The sequence below is a fragment of the Budorcas taxicolor genome, chromosome 13 (assembly GCF_023091745.1).
Source record: "Budorcas taxicolor isolate Tak-1 chromosome 13, Takin1.1, whole genome shotgun sequence".
NCBI lineage: Eukaryota > Metazoa > Chordata > Mammalia > Artiodactyla > Bovidae > Budorcas > Budorcas taxicolor.
The window spans coordinates 69,641,432-69,658,835 of NC_068922.1; the positions used below are offsets into that span (position 1 = coordinate 69,641,432).

A 17,404-nucleotide genomic window follows, 5' to 3' on the forward strand; every position below is an offset into this window, starting at 1 on the left:
TGTAGCTGCAGTTATTTTATATATTCCTTTTTTTTTTTTTTTGCTTGTCTTAAATTTATCATGTATATTTACAGGACTCACAAATTATAGCACAACGGCTAAATAATGATAACTGTGATGTATAGCTTTGGTATATCACAGTTTCCCCCTCTGATTATTTACCAAGGCTCTATCTGGTTTCTTGGTGGTTTTTTATTTGTTTGTTCTTGTTTGTTTTTTCATTGTGGGAAGCATCAAAGTGAACATCTTTCTGTAATGCTTTTCCCAGAGAGACACCTCCAGGAGCTAGACCCCAGGGTATGAATATTTTAATGGTTCTTGTTTTATAATGTCATATTTTGTTTTCCTGAGGAGTGGCACTTTTTAAATTTTTTTTAAATAGTATTAACAGTGTGATAAACGCCTTTAAAAGCAAGGCTTTGAAAAACAGGCCCTCAAAGCACCCCCTTGCTTTGAGATAGGGCTTTTCTCATTGTGAGGAAAGGACCAAGCAGGATTTGTAAGCCCCTTGTAGAAGTGACTAGCTTTTCCTCGGCTGGCAGGAAGTGTTGACTGTGTTGGGCTGCTCACTGCACAAAGCCCAGGCATGGCTACATCTGTGGTATGTCTCCAGTCTGGCACTGAGCCACTGAATGATTTTTGGCGAGTTGCTCTTAACCTCCTCATATCAGATGTGAGTGCTCAAGTTGGAGCTGTCATTATAGTTTTTTGCTGGTAGGATATTGTAGAAATACTATGGATTTGCTGTATCATAGACACTTTAAAAAAAATGTTCTGGTATGTTTAGAATAACTGTTTTTCCCTTTTGATTCCTTTGCTCTTTGAAAAGCTTAAGACATTAGGCAAGATAAAGTCTGATGTAGTGAAGAGCTTCTACTTGAACTTTCTGTCAGGACTGGTTATTTGAAGCATTGTAAGTTTCCATGGTTCATGTTATCTCAGGGTATCTTGTGAGTTAATCTTGTGAGTTAATCTTGTGAAATGAATCCTGTGGTCCCTACTCTGGGCTTACTGTTTGTGTCTTATTTTCACAGTGAACATAAAGATTCTGAAAAGAAACACAAAGAGAAGGAGAAAACCAAACACAAAGATGGAAGTTCAGAGAAGCATAAAGACAAGCACAAAGACAGAGACAAGGAAAAACGAAAGGAAGAAAAGGTACGGAACATCCTAGTGGAGAAGGAAGAGGCGTGGGGTGTATTTTTCATTTTGCTTACCTTTGAAAGCAAGTGATGAAAGTACCTTTATTGAGTAGTAAGATCCTCTGGCCTTTTTTTATTTTTTTATTGAAGGATAATTGCTTTACAGAATGTTGTCATCCCCTGACCTTTGAGTGAAAAAGTCTGTGTCAAGAGATGTCAGACCCTACCAGAGTCTTAAATGATGAAAACCAAACTTTACCACTGTTTTTCATGTACCAAATCTACCCATGTCATTACCTTACTTTGTATGGTAAATTAAGGGATATAGGATTTCTGGAAAAGTCAGTTTTCTTTCATGGGGAAAATTAGTTTTGTTTTTGAGAGAAGGCCTAATACCACACTGGTCCTCTGTTGAATGAAACTCCTTCCTGAGTGAAAATTTAGTGACACTGGTGCTCTTTGTGGCTTTTGGTTCCAGTATAACCAGCACAAGCCTTCTCAAAATAGGCTCATCTGGCTGTGAATGAGTAGTACTGTGCCTAGGCTTTTTAAAAAAGTTTTTTCGTTTCTCAGAAAGTAATGCTGGATGGACTTGGTAAATTCAGACAATATAGAATAGGGGACAGTAGTGAAAAATAATCTCCCTCTAACCCTCAACTCACTGTCCTCCATCTTTCCCTTTGTGGAGGCAGCCACTGTACTTTTTTTTTTTTTTTTTTCTTCCATTGGTACCCTGTGCGTGTGTCTCAGGTGTATATTTTTGTCTGAAAAATTGAAAGAGGGCGAACATTCGCCTAAGTCAGTGAAGATGGGAAATAAAGTATTCCTTTTCATTTGGGTTTGTTTTTTTATTTCCTGTCTGCACTGCCACGGGCAGATCTTTGAGAAGTGGAGTGTATTTATTGAGGGAGGGGACCTACCCTCATTTAAAGGTAAAAAGCCACCATTTTGAAGGGAAACACTTTCCAGTAAAGAACTGTAAAAAAGGAGTCTTAGAAAAGTGTCAAGACCTTTGGTTCACCTGTTCGGTTTAGCTAATAAGAGTCAGTCTGGGATCAAGATTTCCCAGGAGTAGAGGCCAGATCGTCTCAAGTACGGTAGAGACTTCTTCAGCTTTAGTCCTTTTAAGGCACTGATCAGTTACTGCTGTTTTACCTTTCAGATTAAAGCTTCTGGGGATGCAAAAGTAAAAAAAGAGAAGGAAAATGGCTTTTCGAGGTAAGACTGTGCTGCCTTGGCTTCTCTTTCTCTCTGTGTGTCCAGCAGGCCAGCTGCCCATGTTGCAGTGTTGTTGGAGCTCACCTAAAATGCACTGACCTGGCCATCTCCAGGTTTTCAAGGAAGTTGGCAGTGAAAGGACTTGGTCTTAGCCAGTGAGAGCATTTGTAGAGTGCCATTTAGCAAGACCGACCAGCACATTTTATAGAAGGCTATTTTGAGTGGAGAAGGTTGGCAGGAAGAAGTTTTTTTTTTTTAATTGAGATATAATTTACACTTCCATAAAATACACCCCTTTAAAGTGTACAGCTTATTGGTTTTTCACAAGGTTATATAACCTCCCCCACTACCCTCTATCTAATTTCAAAACATGTTCATCACCCCTAAAAGAAAGTCTGTTCTTAGTCAATAGTAATTTTGGAGTTTCCTAAAAAAACCCTACTCTGAATTCCTTGGTAGTATTCCTTGGTAGCTCATATATAGAAACTTACTTGACCTGCATTTTAGGGACAGGTGTAGATTTTACAGGGGCAGAAGTATTTCATCTCTTTTCCAGAGGAAAGGTCACTTTTCCTTTCCTTTGTGGGGCTGTTTAGATTCTGTTTTCCTCATCAGCTGCAGCGCCCTAAAATAAATCCAAATGTTTCAAAAAAAATAAATAACATATTCTAATCTCCACTGAATGGCAGAATGGATTTACCAGGAGTTGTTGGGAGTGTTTGCCTTTATATTCAGGGGAAAATGTTTTGAGAGTTTTGCTTTCTTGAAATTTTGAACTTTCAGTTTCATTTGAGAACAATTTTGAAATTTGTGCCATGTACTCTGGGTTTCTTACCCCAGGAGAAGCAAGTGCCCTCTTCAGGCATGTTCTGTAACCGTTCCAGGAATGCAGAATAATAAAATTCAAGAAGCGTTAGAACTGTAAGCTAGGCATTCTGATTCCTTCGATAACAGTGACTGAACACAGGGCAACTATTTTCTGCCAGGAGATGGCCTTGGACTTTTATTAAACTAAGATATGATTATAGACTCTCTGGACTTGGTGTGGAGTCCTGGATTTGATTTCAGACTTTCTGGGTTAGATGATCAGAAGCACACCCTTTGAGGCCATGGTTGCTGTGTTTGCTTTGCTGGTCTGCTCGCCACCTTGCATCTTTGTCTTGGTAGAAAATCCACATGCCTCACTGAATTGGAACAGTTTTCTAGGGTTTTAAAATTTTTTTCTTCAGGCCTAGTAAGCCTTCCCATGTGCCTTTAAAACCTCACTTATGATAGTACTAGGATCTAGCATTTACTTAACTAGTTGGGTAAATGACAGCGTTGCTTTCTTTCTGGTGCAAAGCTTTTGGAGATTTTGAACCCTTGGGTCAGTATCAGTGGTTTCTGTGGAGGGGAGAAGCAGCTATAGAGGTTGGCCTTTGGGGAGTGTGCATAAATAAGGAGAGAAAGTTAATCTCTTTAAATGCTCAAGTTCATTTGCAAGCAAGGGCATCCAGTATGCTTGTGGGGAAGGGAGGGGCAGGGGCAGCATTGAAACCCTGTGAATATGCTGACTTTATTTGACAACTAAATCTGGATGCTTATCCTTTGGCCCCCTTAGAGATGAGGTGACTTTCTTTGTGTCTGGAGGCCATTTCTTGTGCTGAGTGAGTTAGCCTTGTGGATGCTTCTGGCTGTGAGCAGTGAGGTTCTGACAATATGTGCCAGGCCTGGAAACACCTCAGGCTGTGGTGGTGGCTGGCCCCTTTGGTGTTTTAACTTGTTCTCTCCTCTTTTTTAGTTCAACATAGTCATCTAACAGAATCATCTTTTTATATTGAGAAGGCAAAATGCTAACAAAAATAGGACAAGGTACTCTTCTGTGTATAAAGTAAACCGACGGAGGAAGTTGAACAGTGAATAGATTTGGCTTAGAATAACTTCAGTTTTTTTGTTCTGAGCCTCAAGTTTGGGGAATATATTTTTATTCCTTTTTTGGTGAAAGCTATATTTTAGCTTTGGAGCACTAGAATAATCGACTCAGATCACTTGTAGGGTCAGATACACAGTAGATCCCTCAGATAAGGGGAAGAAACAGCTTAGGTTTGTTCCTACTGTGATGTGGATTGTGTTGGCAAAGACAACCAAGAGGCCATGGATACTGACTGAGAATGAGGGGCTCTGATCCCTGACCTTGATCTCACCTCTTCATCTGTTGCGGTGAGAATTAAATGAGAAAAAAAGTGCTCATGGAGAACCTTTTAATATGTACACATGTATGTCATTTATCCTTCTGTTAAGCTTCTTCTCCCAATTTTGCATTACTTTTGTAATGTAGATTTTCCAACACTCACTGGCTAACAAATTTTTTTTTCTCTTCAGTCCACCACGGATTAAAGATGAACCTGAAGATGATGGCTATTTTGCTTCTCCTAAAGAGGATATAAAGCCATTAAAGAGACCTCGGGATGAGGATGAGTGAGTATTTCTTACTACTTTTGAGTTTTGAAAACAAAAAGGAGTTGTTAGGAGAATAGTACACAGAACCTTCTGCATTAGTTGAGTTTTACTCTTTAGGAATTTGTGATTAATAGACTGGGTGACTGATTTCTCTTTGAATGTGTATTTATACTTTTCTTACATTTTTTCTTATTAATAAGGTAATGTATGTTTATTGTTGGAATTTCAAATAATCCAGAATTCATGAAAAATATTTAAATTACTAAGTTACTTTAAGTGTGTCATCACCTCCCACAGAAAAGTTTTCATTGTTAAAGCAGTTTTTCCTAGAATCTGTGCCCGTTAATACCTTCTTAGTGAAGTTTCCATGCGTAGAAGTAATAAAATTGCTCTTACTTAAAACACGTATTTTGAGGCTTATATGTGCCTCTTAGGTTCAGTCAGTGAGGTTAAGTCCTTTTCATTATTTTCAGCCTTGTGAAATTTATTATGTTTTGGGAATCTACAAAGGATTTATGGTAGAAAGTAGTTGGAAGGGGAGGAGGGAAATACTTAGCTCATTTGTGTGCGTTTAGAATTCATAAAGAATTTCTCTCTTCCCCTTCCCCGTCCAGTTATTACTTTGTGGTAGCCATTGTTGCACTGTGTGTTGGCCTCGCAGATTTCCACCTTCTAGTACTTTCTGTTTCTGTACTTAGACCTCTGCTCCACCTCCCTTCCAGGCCTGCATGCAGTATGAAGCTGTTTGTTTTGTTCTGCATAGGGTTATAACTATTGGTCCTTGGTCTGGCGTTCTTTACTTTCTCCATTCCTGTTCTTGACTGTAGAATGCCCAGCCAAGAATAATAGCAACCACGCCTGCCTTGGAGGCCGCCAAGAACAGTTTGGAAGTCCTAATCCTACTGGTGAGAAGTACTGAGTCACAGTTGTGTTAACTGCATATTCATGTTCCCCTTTCTAGTGCTGATTTTAAACCTAAGAAAATTAAAACAGAAGATATCAAGAAAGAGAAGAAACGAAAACTAGAGGAAGAAGAGGTTAGTAAAGAGACTTAGGCCCTTTGGGACTTGAATTTGGAATAGGAAATTTTTTGATAAAATAACTTTCAAAGGCAAATGGCTTTTAGGAGTTTATTGCTCTGTTGTAGAGGAAACACTGGGAAAACTTACGTGTGCTACAGTGGCTATGGCACTGTTAGTTTTAAGGTATTAGCTTCCTGGGTGTCCACTCATAGCTGTGCTGCCACCTGACATGCTCTTAGAGAAACTACACCATCTTCATACATACAGAAAGAAATACTAGCAAGAAATCATATTTTGGCTTAAAACCAGGAAGAGTTTTCCCTAGGAATGTTTTTCAGCATTTTTTTTTTTTTTTTTAAATCTAGCAGAGCTTGCCCGTCACTCATTTTGGGTAACTCTCCCTATTTAAAGTCCTTTAATGGGTGTTGCTTGCACATAGCTTGAAATCCCAGTTCCTGACCACAGCTGCTCCCTGGGTCTTGTGCCTCTTTAATTTACCTTTAATGTACCTTTAATTTACCTTTAATGTACCTCTTTTAATTTACTGTTCCAGCCTCACAGACCTCCTTTGTTTCTTCTTCACACTAGATTCTTCCGTGTTTCAGGGCTTTTTGTAACACGTGCTGTGTTCCTCTTTTCTTCATCTCCTACCTTATAGCTTTCCTTAAAATCTCAGTTTCAATTCAAGTACTTTTCTAAGCATTTTATTTGATGCTTGTGGTAGATTTAACATATAGTAATATGGTTACTTCTTTTGACACTTTCGAAAACTTGTACTAAAGAGTGTGGGCAATTAATTCAGAAAAAGATGTCAGAAATTCACAGGGGACTTCATCTTGCACTCCTAAGGGAAGAAGTGGTTGAGTGAGTTCTTAGCTTTCATCCTTTATTTGAGGTTAGCCATTGTCTTGGGCAAAATGGATTCACAAATGTAAAGTCCACATGGAAGTATCGTCAGTAAAGATAGTGATCGTAAGGGGCAGTGAGTCTTTAAGAGTGTAAGCTATATCATAGTAGTAGCAGGATTGATAATTCAGATTTGGGGAGTTCCCTGGTAGCCTAGTGATTAAGATTCTTAACTTTCACTGCCATGACCTGGGTTCAATCCCTGGTCAGGGAACTGAGATTCCATGAGCAGTGCACACACCCCACCCCTTGCCAATCAAATTAAATGTGCCTACTATGTGCCAGGCACTCTTCTTCATGCTTTATAGCTGTCATTTAATTTAATCCTTACAACAGCCCTTAGAGGAAGTATTGTTGTTATTATCTCCATTTTACACATGCAGAAACTGAGGTATGGCGAGGCGAAATCTTTTGCCTGAGGCCACACAGGTACTAAGTGGTAAAACTGGAATTTGATCCCACGTGGGTTGATTCTAAAGCCCACACACTAGATGCCATGTCCTCTTTCCTGTGGGGCTTTGCTGATCCTTTAATTTCACAAGGAGGGAGGAGGAGTGTCGAATGAAATCATATGAAACATGAATGAGTAGGTGAGAGATCAGGGCCTGGATTTAGGGAATTGTAGTTTTTCTGACAACTAACCTGCTCTAGACACAAGTTCAGGTTTATGAGAGACACCTCAAGGAACCGAGCATGAAATGTTGAGTAGTGATTATGGTAGTCACTCCACTCTCATGTAGACTGTTAGTACAGACTAGTCAATAAGAAATTCACTAAAACTTCAGCTTTCTATGTGTTCTCTATTGCCTTTATGCTTAGGTTGCATTTATATAATAATACCTTTCTCTGCATTTCGAAGAGATTAGTAATAACTGTTAAAGCCATTTGGGAAAAGAATGCTTAACTTCGTTTATTTAATTATCTTAGCAAAACATCTCCCTAGAGGGGCAGGAAAAAAAGCAGGCTGAAAGACTGAATCAAGACTCAGTCTTACTGTGGTAGGGACCACAGATGGCAAGAGAAATCATTAAACCTCTCTGCTGGCCATGGAATTTTTCATTTCTGGGAATTGTTCTGTAGTCCCTTAGTGACTGATAGCCTCATTTTGAGGCTTGAGGACATATGATGGAGCCAGTAGTTTCCTGATGGAACCATCTGAATGCCTGTCAGAAGCTGTTCAGAGAATGTCTTAACTGAAAAGCATTACCCTTTCCTGTGGGGTGTTTCAGCCTAAACAGCAAACATTATCTGAATTCATGCGATCCTCTAGTATTTTCTCCTCCCAGACATACTTACACATTTATATTCTCTAATTCTGTTTTAAAATATGTGTAGTACTGTAGTCTTTCCCCTTCTTTCTACACCAAAGGTCATTTTCTTTCCCTGAGTTTATCTTGATTGCCATCCTACCACGTATTCCTAGAATGTTTATATATTTCAGTCATTCCCATGAGTCACATTGTTATTTTTCTGGTAAACTTGGTCTCTCATCATGGTCAATAGCAGCTTTTTGACCTTGACCAAGTGACAAAACATCTGTCTCAGAGTTTCCTTGTCTATAACTGGAAGAGGTCAAACCAAACTGTCTACAAAGTTCTTTCAAGTTCTGTCATTCTGTAGCTGATTTTAAGATGACTCAAGCCACCTTTCAAAACTATACAAATCTTGCTGAATAAAAGCTTAAATTATATTGAATAGTTAGGACAAAGGAAAATATTCTTCAGCAGAGTTCAGATTCTATAACCAGGACTCCCTCACCTGGTAAATACCTCATTTTTATCTCTGTGTGTGTGTGTGTTGACATTTTTATATTGGTACATGTTTGTTCTTTTCCTGTGCCACTGTGACAGCTCATCTCAGGTTACAGTTCAGAGAAGTACTGTGGTAGGAATCGGTCATTGTTGTAGTACTTCCCCAGTACTTGCTTACTACTTCCTGATGCAAGCAGCATTAATAAAGTATTCCCCCCCAGACTTGGTCAGAAATTTCCTTCCAAATTGTGTATTTAATACATAAAAAGTCTCCGTGCCGATGATTTGATGGTATTACAAGAGGTTTAAAGATGCGTAGATTTTAAAATAAGTGAGGATAGTACACTGGGCTTATTCTCCCTCTAGCAGTGCTGTTCCAAACGCCAGTGAGGCTAAAACAAAAACAATTTCCTAGGCTCTTCCCTTGCAGAATGAGTGTTTTTAACTGCTTCCTCAGATAATTGCATGTCTGGGAGTTTTAGGAAATACTGCCTTAGAAAAAAGTACCAGTAAATTTTTATTAATTTACCTCGTTGAATATTAGACTTAAGAACCTCTCCAGTTTTAATATTCCATGATTCCAGTTTTTCTCCCTAATGGGCCCCCAGAACTACTTTGAGAAGTGTGATTGGTCCTTAGTTAAGTGCTCTCTCACCATGTTTCTTTGTAGGATGGTAAATTGAAAAAAACCAAGAATAAAGATAAAGATAAAAAAGTTCCTGAGCCAGATAGCAAGAAAAAGAAGCCGAAGAAGGAAGAGGAGCAGAAATGGAAATGGTAATATCTCAGCCCTGGGTTAAAATGGTAGCTCTTTGATTCTACAGCCTAATGAAACAAGAATGTTGAGTTAGTAAAGTTAATAGCCTGATATTTTGGGGAGGAGGGAAGTACTTGAATGAATCTCTGTGGGCTAACATTCTGAAATAAGTCTTACAAGTCCTGGTAAGACCATTAACTAGCTCTTTCCCTATTGGATCTGAAAACTGGGTCCCACTCTATTGAACCGAGTGAGCTGTAGAGGAGCTATTTTTTCGTGTTAGGAACCCTAGCCCATTGTATTGCAAACATTTTCCCTTAGGGTTGTTTTCTTTTCTTTCTTCTTTTTTTTTTTAATGACATGAGTGTATTTGCCATATAGAAGATTTGAATTTTGATTTATCAGATTTACAAATATTTTCCTTATGTTTTGTTTCAAAAGGTCTTTATTATCCTACAGTTATAAAAATATCCACCCAGGTGTTCTTGTGGAGGTTTTTTTTTTAAACAAATTAGGCAATTTCCCCATTGTGATTTATAGAATAATCCATCTTTTTCCTCTCATTTTAAATGCAGCTTTATTCATATGCATGTTTCCATACACACATAGGATTTCTGTAGTTTACTCTGTCTTTTAAAACAAGTAGTGAAAGGAACAGTCTGATAGAAAAATGAGGAAAAGACAATTCATTAAAGAAAATACATAACAAGCATCTTAAAATATGATCAACCTCACAAGTAGCAAAGAAAGATGCAAAGAAAAATAATAAATAATACATCCTTTTGTTTAACATCTCTCAGATTAGGAACAATTAATAAGCATCAAAATACGTGAAAACAGGCATTCTTCAGTATGGGAAATGAAGATTCAGACAGTGAAGACTATCTTCAATCGAGGACAGTTTAGCAGTAACACATTACTTCTAGGTGTTTAGAGTTTTGAAATAAATCTGTATCTTTAATACTGGCTTTTCTTAAAATTTTAGCTACTACATCTATATTATACATGATTTGTATTTATGCTGAAAAAATTCCAATGATTCAGAGGTATACGAGTTAAGAAAAAATGACAGTTCCCTTTCCTTCTTTCTCCCATTCCCATTTTTCTTTTCTAGCTTTGAGGGAACCACTGTTTGTATTTTGGTATGTAGAGTTCCAGACCCACTGGTATGCATTTACTCTGTGGCTTTTGTAATAGAGAGCAGTGATCTTGCCAGTCCCTCTGAGGAATGAGGAAACATCCATGACCAGGGAGGTGGCTGAGAGGAGCAGAGCTGCAGTGACGGAAAAGCTCAGCACAGCTGTATGATCAGCATTGTTGGTGTGACCTACATGGTGAAATGAAGTGCAGAAAAGGAAAAATACAGAGCAAAGGCAATCTGGGCTTCCCTGGGGTCGGAAAACTAAAGAACGTGTGTTTTCATTTTTCTTATTTTTATTTCTTTTTCCTTTGAAACTAATCGAAGTTTTTAGTGATAGGATATTGAAAGGTTTTTATGACCGCTAATAAAAAAATTCTTTTTAAGATGAGATGAAATTATTATATAAGTCAGGGGCTGTTATTGGGAGTGGTGAGTTAGTGATTCATCATCTGTTACATCTCTCTGGGTTCTGTGGTTGGGTGCTCAGTAAGTTTGTTGAGTGAACAAGTTCATTTCTTTGTCATCACGTGCTGTCTCCCCCTTCCTTTGGAGCCCTGGCTCTTTTTGGGCCTGGAGGCAGATATACTTTTGTTCTGGTCCAGCCTTGTGTGTGTGAAAATAAGTATCCTTGAGGGGTCTAATAGCCTAATTTTGGCTCTGTGGTTGAAATTCTTATCACTGTTAACACATGTTAATTCTGAGAGACTGTGACCTATGGTTTTCATTCTTGTTTTGGTTTAAGTGGAATCACTGAAGATGGTAGGTTTGGGGCTGAGCAGTCTTTCCTGCAATCTCCAGTGCATGTGTTTCTCAAGTCTAGTTGTTAAATTGTGCACATTCTTAAGCACAATGCTTGAACGTACCACTGTAAGTTTTAAAGGTGGATAACAGGAATGATTGGCCTCTTACTGATTGCTTGTGTTTTCTTGCTGCCACTGTAGGCTTGCTTCTTAGATTCTGAAGTTGGTGGTCCAGTCCTCAGTGACTGTCCCTGACAGCCTAGTCAGGGAACTTAAATGGCAGATGCTCTCATTTTTAGTACTCCTTTTGCTGTCTCACTACAAGAGTTACACCGTTTACCAGTTTGGCAAACGTACAGGTCTTTTGCTTCAGGGCAAAAGAAGACTTGTTCATCCCACCACACATACAGCCAACTGTGAGCCTTTACGCCCTCTCCTTGGTGATTGTGGGGATGGGAAAATGGTCAGGATCCCTGCGGGTTTCTTCACTGTGCCATGTTTCTTCTTTAGAAACAGTGGTTCAGGTGGTGGCAGTATGCTGAGGCTCAGTCATAAAAACTTCTTAAACCCAGCCCCCCATTCTTTTTCAGAATTTATTTTTCATTGGAGGATAATTGCTTTACAATATTGTGTTGTCTTCTGCCATATATCAACATGAATCAGCCATTGGTACAAACACATACGCTCCTTCCTGGGATCTCCCTCCCCATCCCACCCCTCTAGCACCAGATTTGAGCTCCCTGTGTCATACAGCAAATTTCCACTGGCTATCTGATTTTATATATGGCAGTGTATATGTTTCAATGCTACTCTCTCAATTAATTCCACCCTCTCCTTACCCTGCTGTGTCCAGAAGTCTATTCTCTATGTCTGTGTATCAATTGTTGCCTTGCAGACAACAACACCGTCTTTCTAGATTCCATACATACGTGTTAGTAAACGATATTTGTCTTTCTCTTTCTGACTTCCTTCACTCTGCATAATAGGCTGTAGGTTCATCCACCTTATTTGAACAGAGTCAAATGAGTACCTTTTTTTAAAAAAATTTTTTTATTTATTTTTTAAAAATTCATTTTTTAATTGGATAATTGCTTTATAGAATTTTGTTGTTTTCTGTCAAACATGAATCAGCCATCAGTTCAGTTCAGCTCAGTTCAGTCGCTCGGTCGTGTCTGACTCTTTGCGACCCCATGAGTTGCAGCATGCCAGGCCTCCCTATCCATCACCAACTTCCAGAGTTCACCCAAACTCATGTATGTCAAGTCGGTGATGCCATCCAGCCATCTCATCCTCTGTCGTCCCCTTCTCCTCCTGCCCCCAATCCCTCCCAGCATCAGAGTCTTTTCCAATGAGTCAACTCTTTGCATGACGTGGCCAAAGTATTAGAGTTTCAGCTTCAGCATCAGTCCTTCCAATGAACACCCAGGACTGGTCTCCTTTAGGATGGACTGGTTGGCTCTCCTGGCAGTCCAAGGGACCCATGAGAGTCTTCTCCAGCACCATAGTTCAAAAGCATCAATTCTTTGGCTCTCAGCTTTCTTCACAGTCCAACTCACATCCATACATGACTACTGGAAAAACCATAGCCTTGACTAGACAGACCTTTGTTGGCAAAATAATATCTCTGCTTTTGAATATGCTATCTAGTTTGGTCATAACTTTCCTTCCAAGGAGTAAGAGTCTTTTAATTTCACGGCTGCAGTCACCATCTGCAGTGATTTTGGAGCCCAAAACAATGAAGTCTGACACTGCTTCCACTGTTTCCCCATCTATTTCCCATGAAGTGATGGGACCGGATGCCATGATCTTCGTTTTCTGAATGTTGAGCTTTAAGCCAACTTTTTCACTATCCTCTTTCACTTTTATCAAGAGGCCTTTTAGTTCCTCTTCACTTTCTGCCATAAGGGTGGTGTCATCTGCATATCTGAGGTTATTGATATTTCTCCCAGCAATCTTGATTCCAGCTTGTGCTTCATCCAGCCCAGCGTTTCTCTTGATGTTCTCTGCATATAAGTTAAATAAGCAAGGTGACAATATACAGCCTTGACGTACTCCTTTACCTATTTGGAACCAGTCTGTTGTTCCATGTCCAGTTCTAACTGTTGCTTGCTGACCTGCATATAGGTTTCTCAAGAGGCAGGTCAGATGGTCTGGTATTCCCATCTCTTTCAGAATTTTCCACAGTTTCTTGTGATCCACACAGTCAAAGACTTTGCCATAGTTAATAAAGCAGAAATAGATGTTTTTCTGGAACTCTCTTGCTTTTTCCATGATCCAGCGCATGTTGGCAATTTGATCTCTGGTTCCTCTGCCTTTTCTAAAACCAGCTTGAACATCAGGAAGTTCACGGTTCACGTATTGCTGAAGCCTGGCTTGGAGAATTTTGAGCTTTACTTTACTAGCGTGTGAGATGAGTGCAATTGTGCGGTAGTTTGAGCATTCTTTGGCATTGCCTTTCTTTGAGATTGGAATGAAAACTGACCTTTTCCAGTCCTGTGGCCACTGCTGAGTTTTCCAAATTTGCTGGCATATTGAGTGTAGCACTTTCATAGCATCATCTTTGAGGATTTGAAATAGCTCAACTGGAATTCATCACCTCCACTAGCTTTGTTTGTAGTGATGCTTTCTAAGGCCCACTTGACATCACATTCCAGGATGTCTGGCTCTAGGTGAGTGATCACACCATCGTGATTATCTGGGTCGTGAAGATCTTTTTTGTACAGTTCTTCTGTGTATTCTTGCCACCTCTTCTTAATATCTTGTGCTTCTGTTAGGTCCATACCGTTTCTGTCCTTTATTGAGCCCATCTTTGCATGAAATGTTCCCTTGGTATCTCTAATTTTCTTCAAGAGATCTCTAGTCTTTCCCATTCTGTTGTTTTCCTCTGTTTCTTTTCATTGACCACAGAGGAAGGCTTTCTTATCTCTCCTTGCTATTCTTTGGAACTCTGCATTCAGATGGGTATATCTTTCCTTTTCTCCTTTGCTTTTCACTTCCCTTCTTTTCACAGCTACTTGTAAGGCCTCCTCAGACAGCCATTTTGCTTTTTTGCATTTCTTTTCCATGGGGATGGTCTTGATCCCTGTCTCCTATACAACGTCACGAACCTCCGTCCATAGTTCATCAGGCACTCTGTCTATCAGATCTAGTCCCTTAAATCTATTTCTCACTTCCACTGTATAATCATAAGGGATTTGATTTAGGTCATACATGAATGATCTAGTGGTTTCCCCCACTTTCTTCTATTTATGTCTGAGTTTGGCAATAGGGAGTTCATGATCTGAGCCACAGTCAGCTCCTGGTCTTGTTTTTGCTGACTGTATAGAGCTTCTCCATCTTTCACTGCAAAGAATATAATCAATCTGATGTCGGTGTTGACCATCTGGTGATGTCCATGTGTAGAGTCTTGTGTTGTTGGAAGAGGTGTTTGCTATGACCAGTGCGTTCTCTTGGCAAAACTCTTATCAGCCATTGCCCTGCTTCATTCCACATTCCAAGGCCAAATTTGCCTGTTACTCCAGGTGTTTCTTGACTTCCTACTTTTGCATTCCAGTCCCCTATAATGAAAAGGACATCTTTTTTGGGTGTTAGTTCTAAAAGGTCTTGTAGGTCTTCATAGAACCATTCAACTTCAGCTTCTTCAGCATTACTGGTTGGGGCATAGACTTGGATAACTGTGATATTGAATGGTTTGCCTTGGAAACGAACAGAGATCATTCTGTTTTTGAGATTGCATCCAAGTACTGCATTTCGGAGTCTTTTGTTGACCATGATGGCTACTCCATTTCTTCTAAGGGATTCCTGCCCACAGTAGTAGATATAATGGTCATCTGAGTTAAATTCACCCATTCCGGTCCATTTTAGTTTGCTGATTCCTAGAATGTCGACGTGCACTCTTGCCATCTCCTGTTTGACCACTTCCAATTTGCCTTGATTCATGGACCTGACGTTCCAGGTTCCTATGCAATATTGCTGTTTACAGCATTGGACCTTGTATACGTATATTCCCTCCCTCTTAAACCTCTCTCCCATCTCCCTCCTGACCCCACCCCTCTAGGTTGATACAGAGCCCTTCTTTGAGTTCCCTGAGACGTACAGTGAATTCCTGTTGTCTATTTTACATATGGTAATAGAAGTTTCCATGTTATTATCTCCATGCATCATCTCACCCTCTGCTCCCCTCTCCCCATGGCCATAAGTCTGTTCTCTATGTCTGTTTCTCCATTGCTGCCCTGCAAATAAATTCTTCAGAACCATCTTTCTAGATTCCTGTATGTGTTAGTATATATTTATCTTTCTCTTTCTGACTTACTTCATTCTGTATAATAATCTCTAGGTTCATCCACCTCATTAGAACTGACTGAAACATGTTGTTCCTTTTTATGGCTGAGTAATATTTCATTGTGTGTATGTACCACAACTACTTTTTCCATTCATCTGTCAGTGGACATCTAGGTTGCTTCCACGTTCCAATGAGTTCCTTTCTATGGCTGAGTAATACTTAAAAGCTTTTGCACAGCAAAGGAAACAGTCAACAAGATGAAACGACATCCCTCAGAATGGGAGAAAATAATTACAATTGAAACAACTGACAAAGGATTAACCTCCAGAATATACAAGCAGCTCATGCAGCTCAATACCAGAAAAATAACCCAATCAGAAAATGGGCAGAAGACCTAAACAGACATTTTTCTAAAGAAGACTTGTAAATGGCCAACAAACATGAAACGATGCTCAGTGTCGCTCATTATTAGAAAAATGCAAATCAAAACTACAGTGAGGTATCACCTCATACTGGTCAGAATGGCCATCATCAAAAAATCTACAAACAATAAATGCGGGAGAGGGTGTGGAGAAAAGGGAACCCTGTTGCACTTTTGGTGGGAATGCAAGTAGATATGCATTCCATATTCCTATATCAACTATGGAGGGCAGTATGGAGATTCCTTAAAAAATGAAAAATATGACCCCAGTTTTAACTGTTAGCCATCATAGCTTTAGAGGTTTTCAACTCTGCTTTGAATTGAGTGTACTTTCATGTTAGGGTTGAGCCGTTGGAACATTTATCCCATATTTATTCTAAACAGATGATTCTTCATGAAAAGATCTAGAAACTGGGGAATTTGTTGATGGGGTTAAGTGTGATGAAGTACATGTTTTTCCTAACTTTTTTGATGAACTGTTGATGGGAGGCAAAAGGCCAACGACTTATTTTTATTCTATACTAGTAGTTGTTGATCCAGTGATACCAGCGTGTTTCATAGGATACGTTCTTTCTCTTTAAACTGAGGTTTAGTGTTGAGTGAATCTCTTAATTTGCTTAAATGCTTAAGTTATCATGAGCCCTTCGGATGAACATGATGGAATTAGGAGGAATTATAAAAAGATGGAATCTTAATTTTAAAACACTGGAGTTGGGAATTCCCTGGCAGTCCAGTAGTTAGGACTCCAAACTTTCACTGCCTGTGAAATCTCACGGACAGAGGAACCTGGTGGATTACAGTTCATGGGGTCACATCGGGTCAGACATGACTTGGTGACTAAAGCACCACCACCGCCACTTTCTCAAAGGGTGGTTTTCCCTGTACCTTCACCCAATATCTCCATTCCCAGGAGGCCTTTTCCTTTGTATCAGTGTATAAAATAGTGTCTCCATCATGTACACGATTGTGGCTTACTTTTACACCATTGTGATAAAACAGCTGTGATCATTGCTAAATAATGAGCTCATATACTCAATTTCTTTGAACTAAACTGTTGAAATGTGTTTTCCTCCATTCACCTGAGTAATCCATCATCTTTGTTGTAAGCGTTGGCTTTTTCAAAGTGAAGGATGCTCGTTTTTTTGATGCAGATCTTGAATGTGGTAACCAGAGTCATTCCAGAGCACCAATCAGTTGAGCAGATAATTATTTTGGTATTTAATCGGTGATAATCTCAATATCAGGTAAAGTGATCACTAAATGAGGTTGTACTTTGTCTTTTAAAGGTGGGAAGAAGAACGCTATCCTGAAGGCATCAAATGGAAATTTCTAGAACATAAAGGTCCTGTATTCGCTCCACCATATGAACCTCTTCCAGAGAATGTCAAGTTTTACTATGATGGTGAGTTGTTCCAAGGTTGTCCAGTTCTTGGCCAAGCAAAGAGTATGTTCTATTTAGGAACAGAAAGTGGGGAAGCATCTTGTTCTGTATTATCCTTTTTGTTTATTTCATTTTGTTCACATGTCATTGTATGGTTTGGGGAAAGGGCCATCAGGCGTTAATCCTTAAAACCTCATTTGGAAC

General features: G+C 39.4%; 1 protein-coding gene across 1 annotated transcript in view; it reads left to right on the top strand.

Moving 5' to 3' along the window:
* Positions 1 to 17,404, top strand: part of TOP1 (DNA topoisomerase I) — an 87,559-nt gene that overhangs the window by 43,599 nt on the left and 26,556 nt on the right. The window contains exons 4-9 of the mRNA XM_052650418.1: positions 1,035 to 1,158; positions 2,305 to 2,360; positions 4,722 to 4,817; positions 5,761 to 5,836; positions 9,149 to 9,255; positions 17,106 to 17,221. Coding sequence (XP_052506378.1) covers positions 1,035 to 1,158; positions 2,305 to 2,360; positions 4,722 to 4,817; positions 5,761 to 5,836; positions 9,149 to 9,255; positions 17,106 to 17,221 — 575 coding nt within the window. The remainder of the gene's footprint in view (positions 1 to 1,034; positions 1,159 to 2,304; positions 2,361 to 4,721; positions 4,818 to 5,760; positions 5,837 to 9,148; positions 9,256 to 17,105; positions 17,222 to 17,404) is intronic.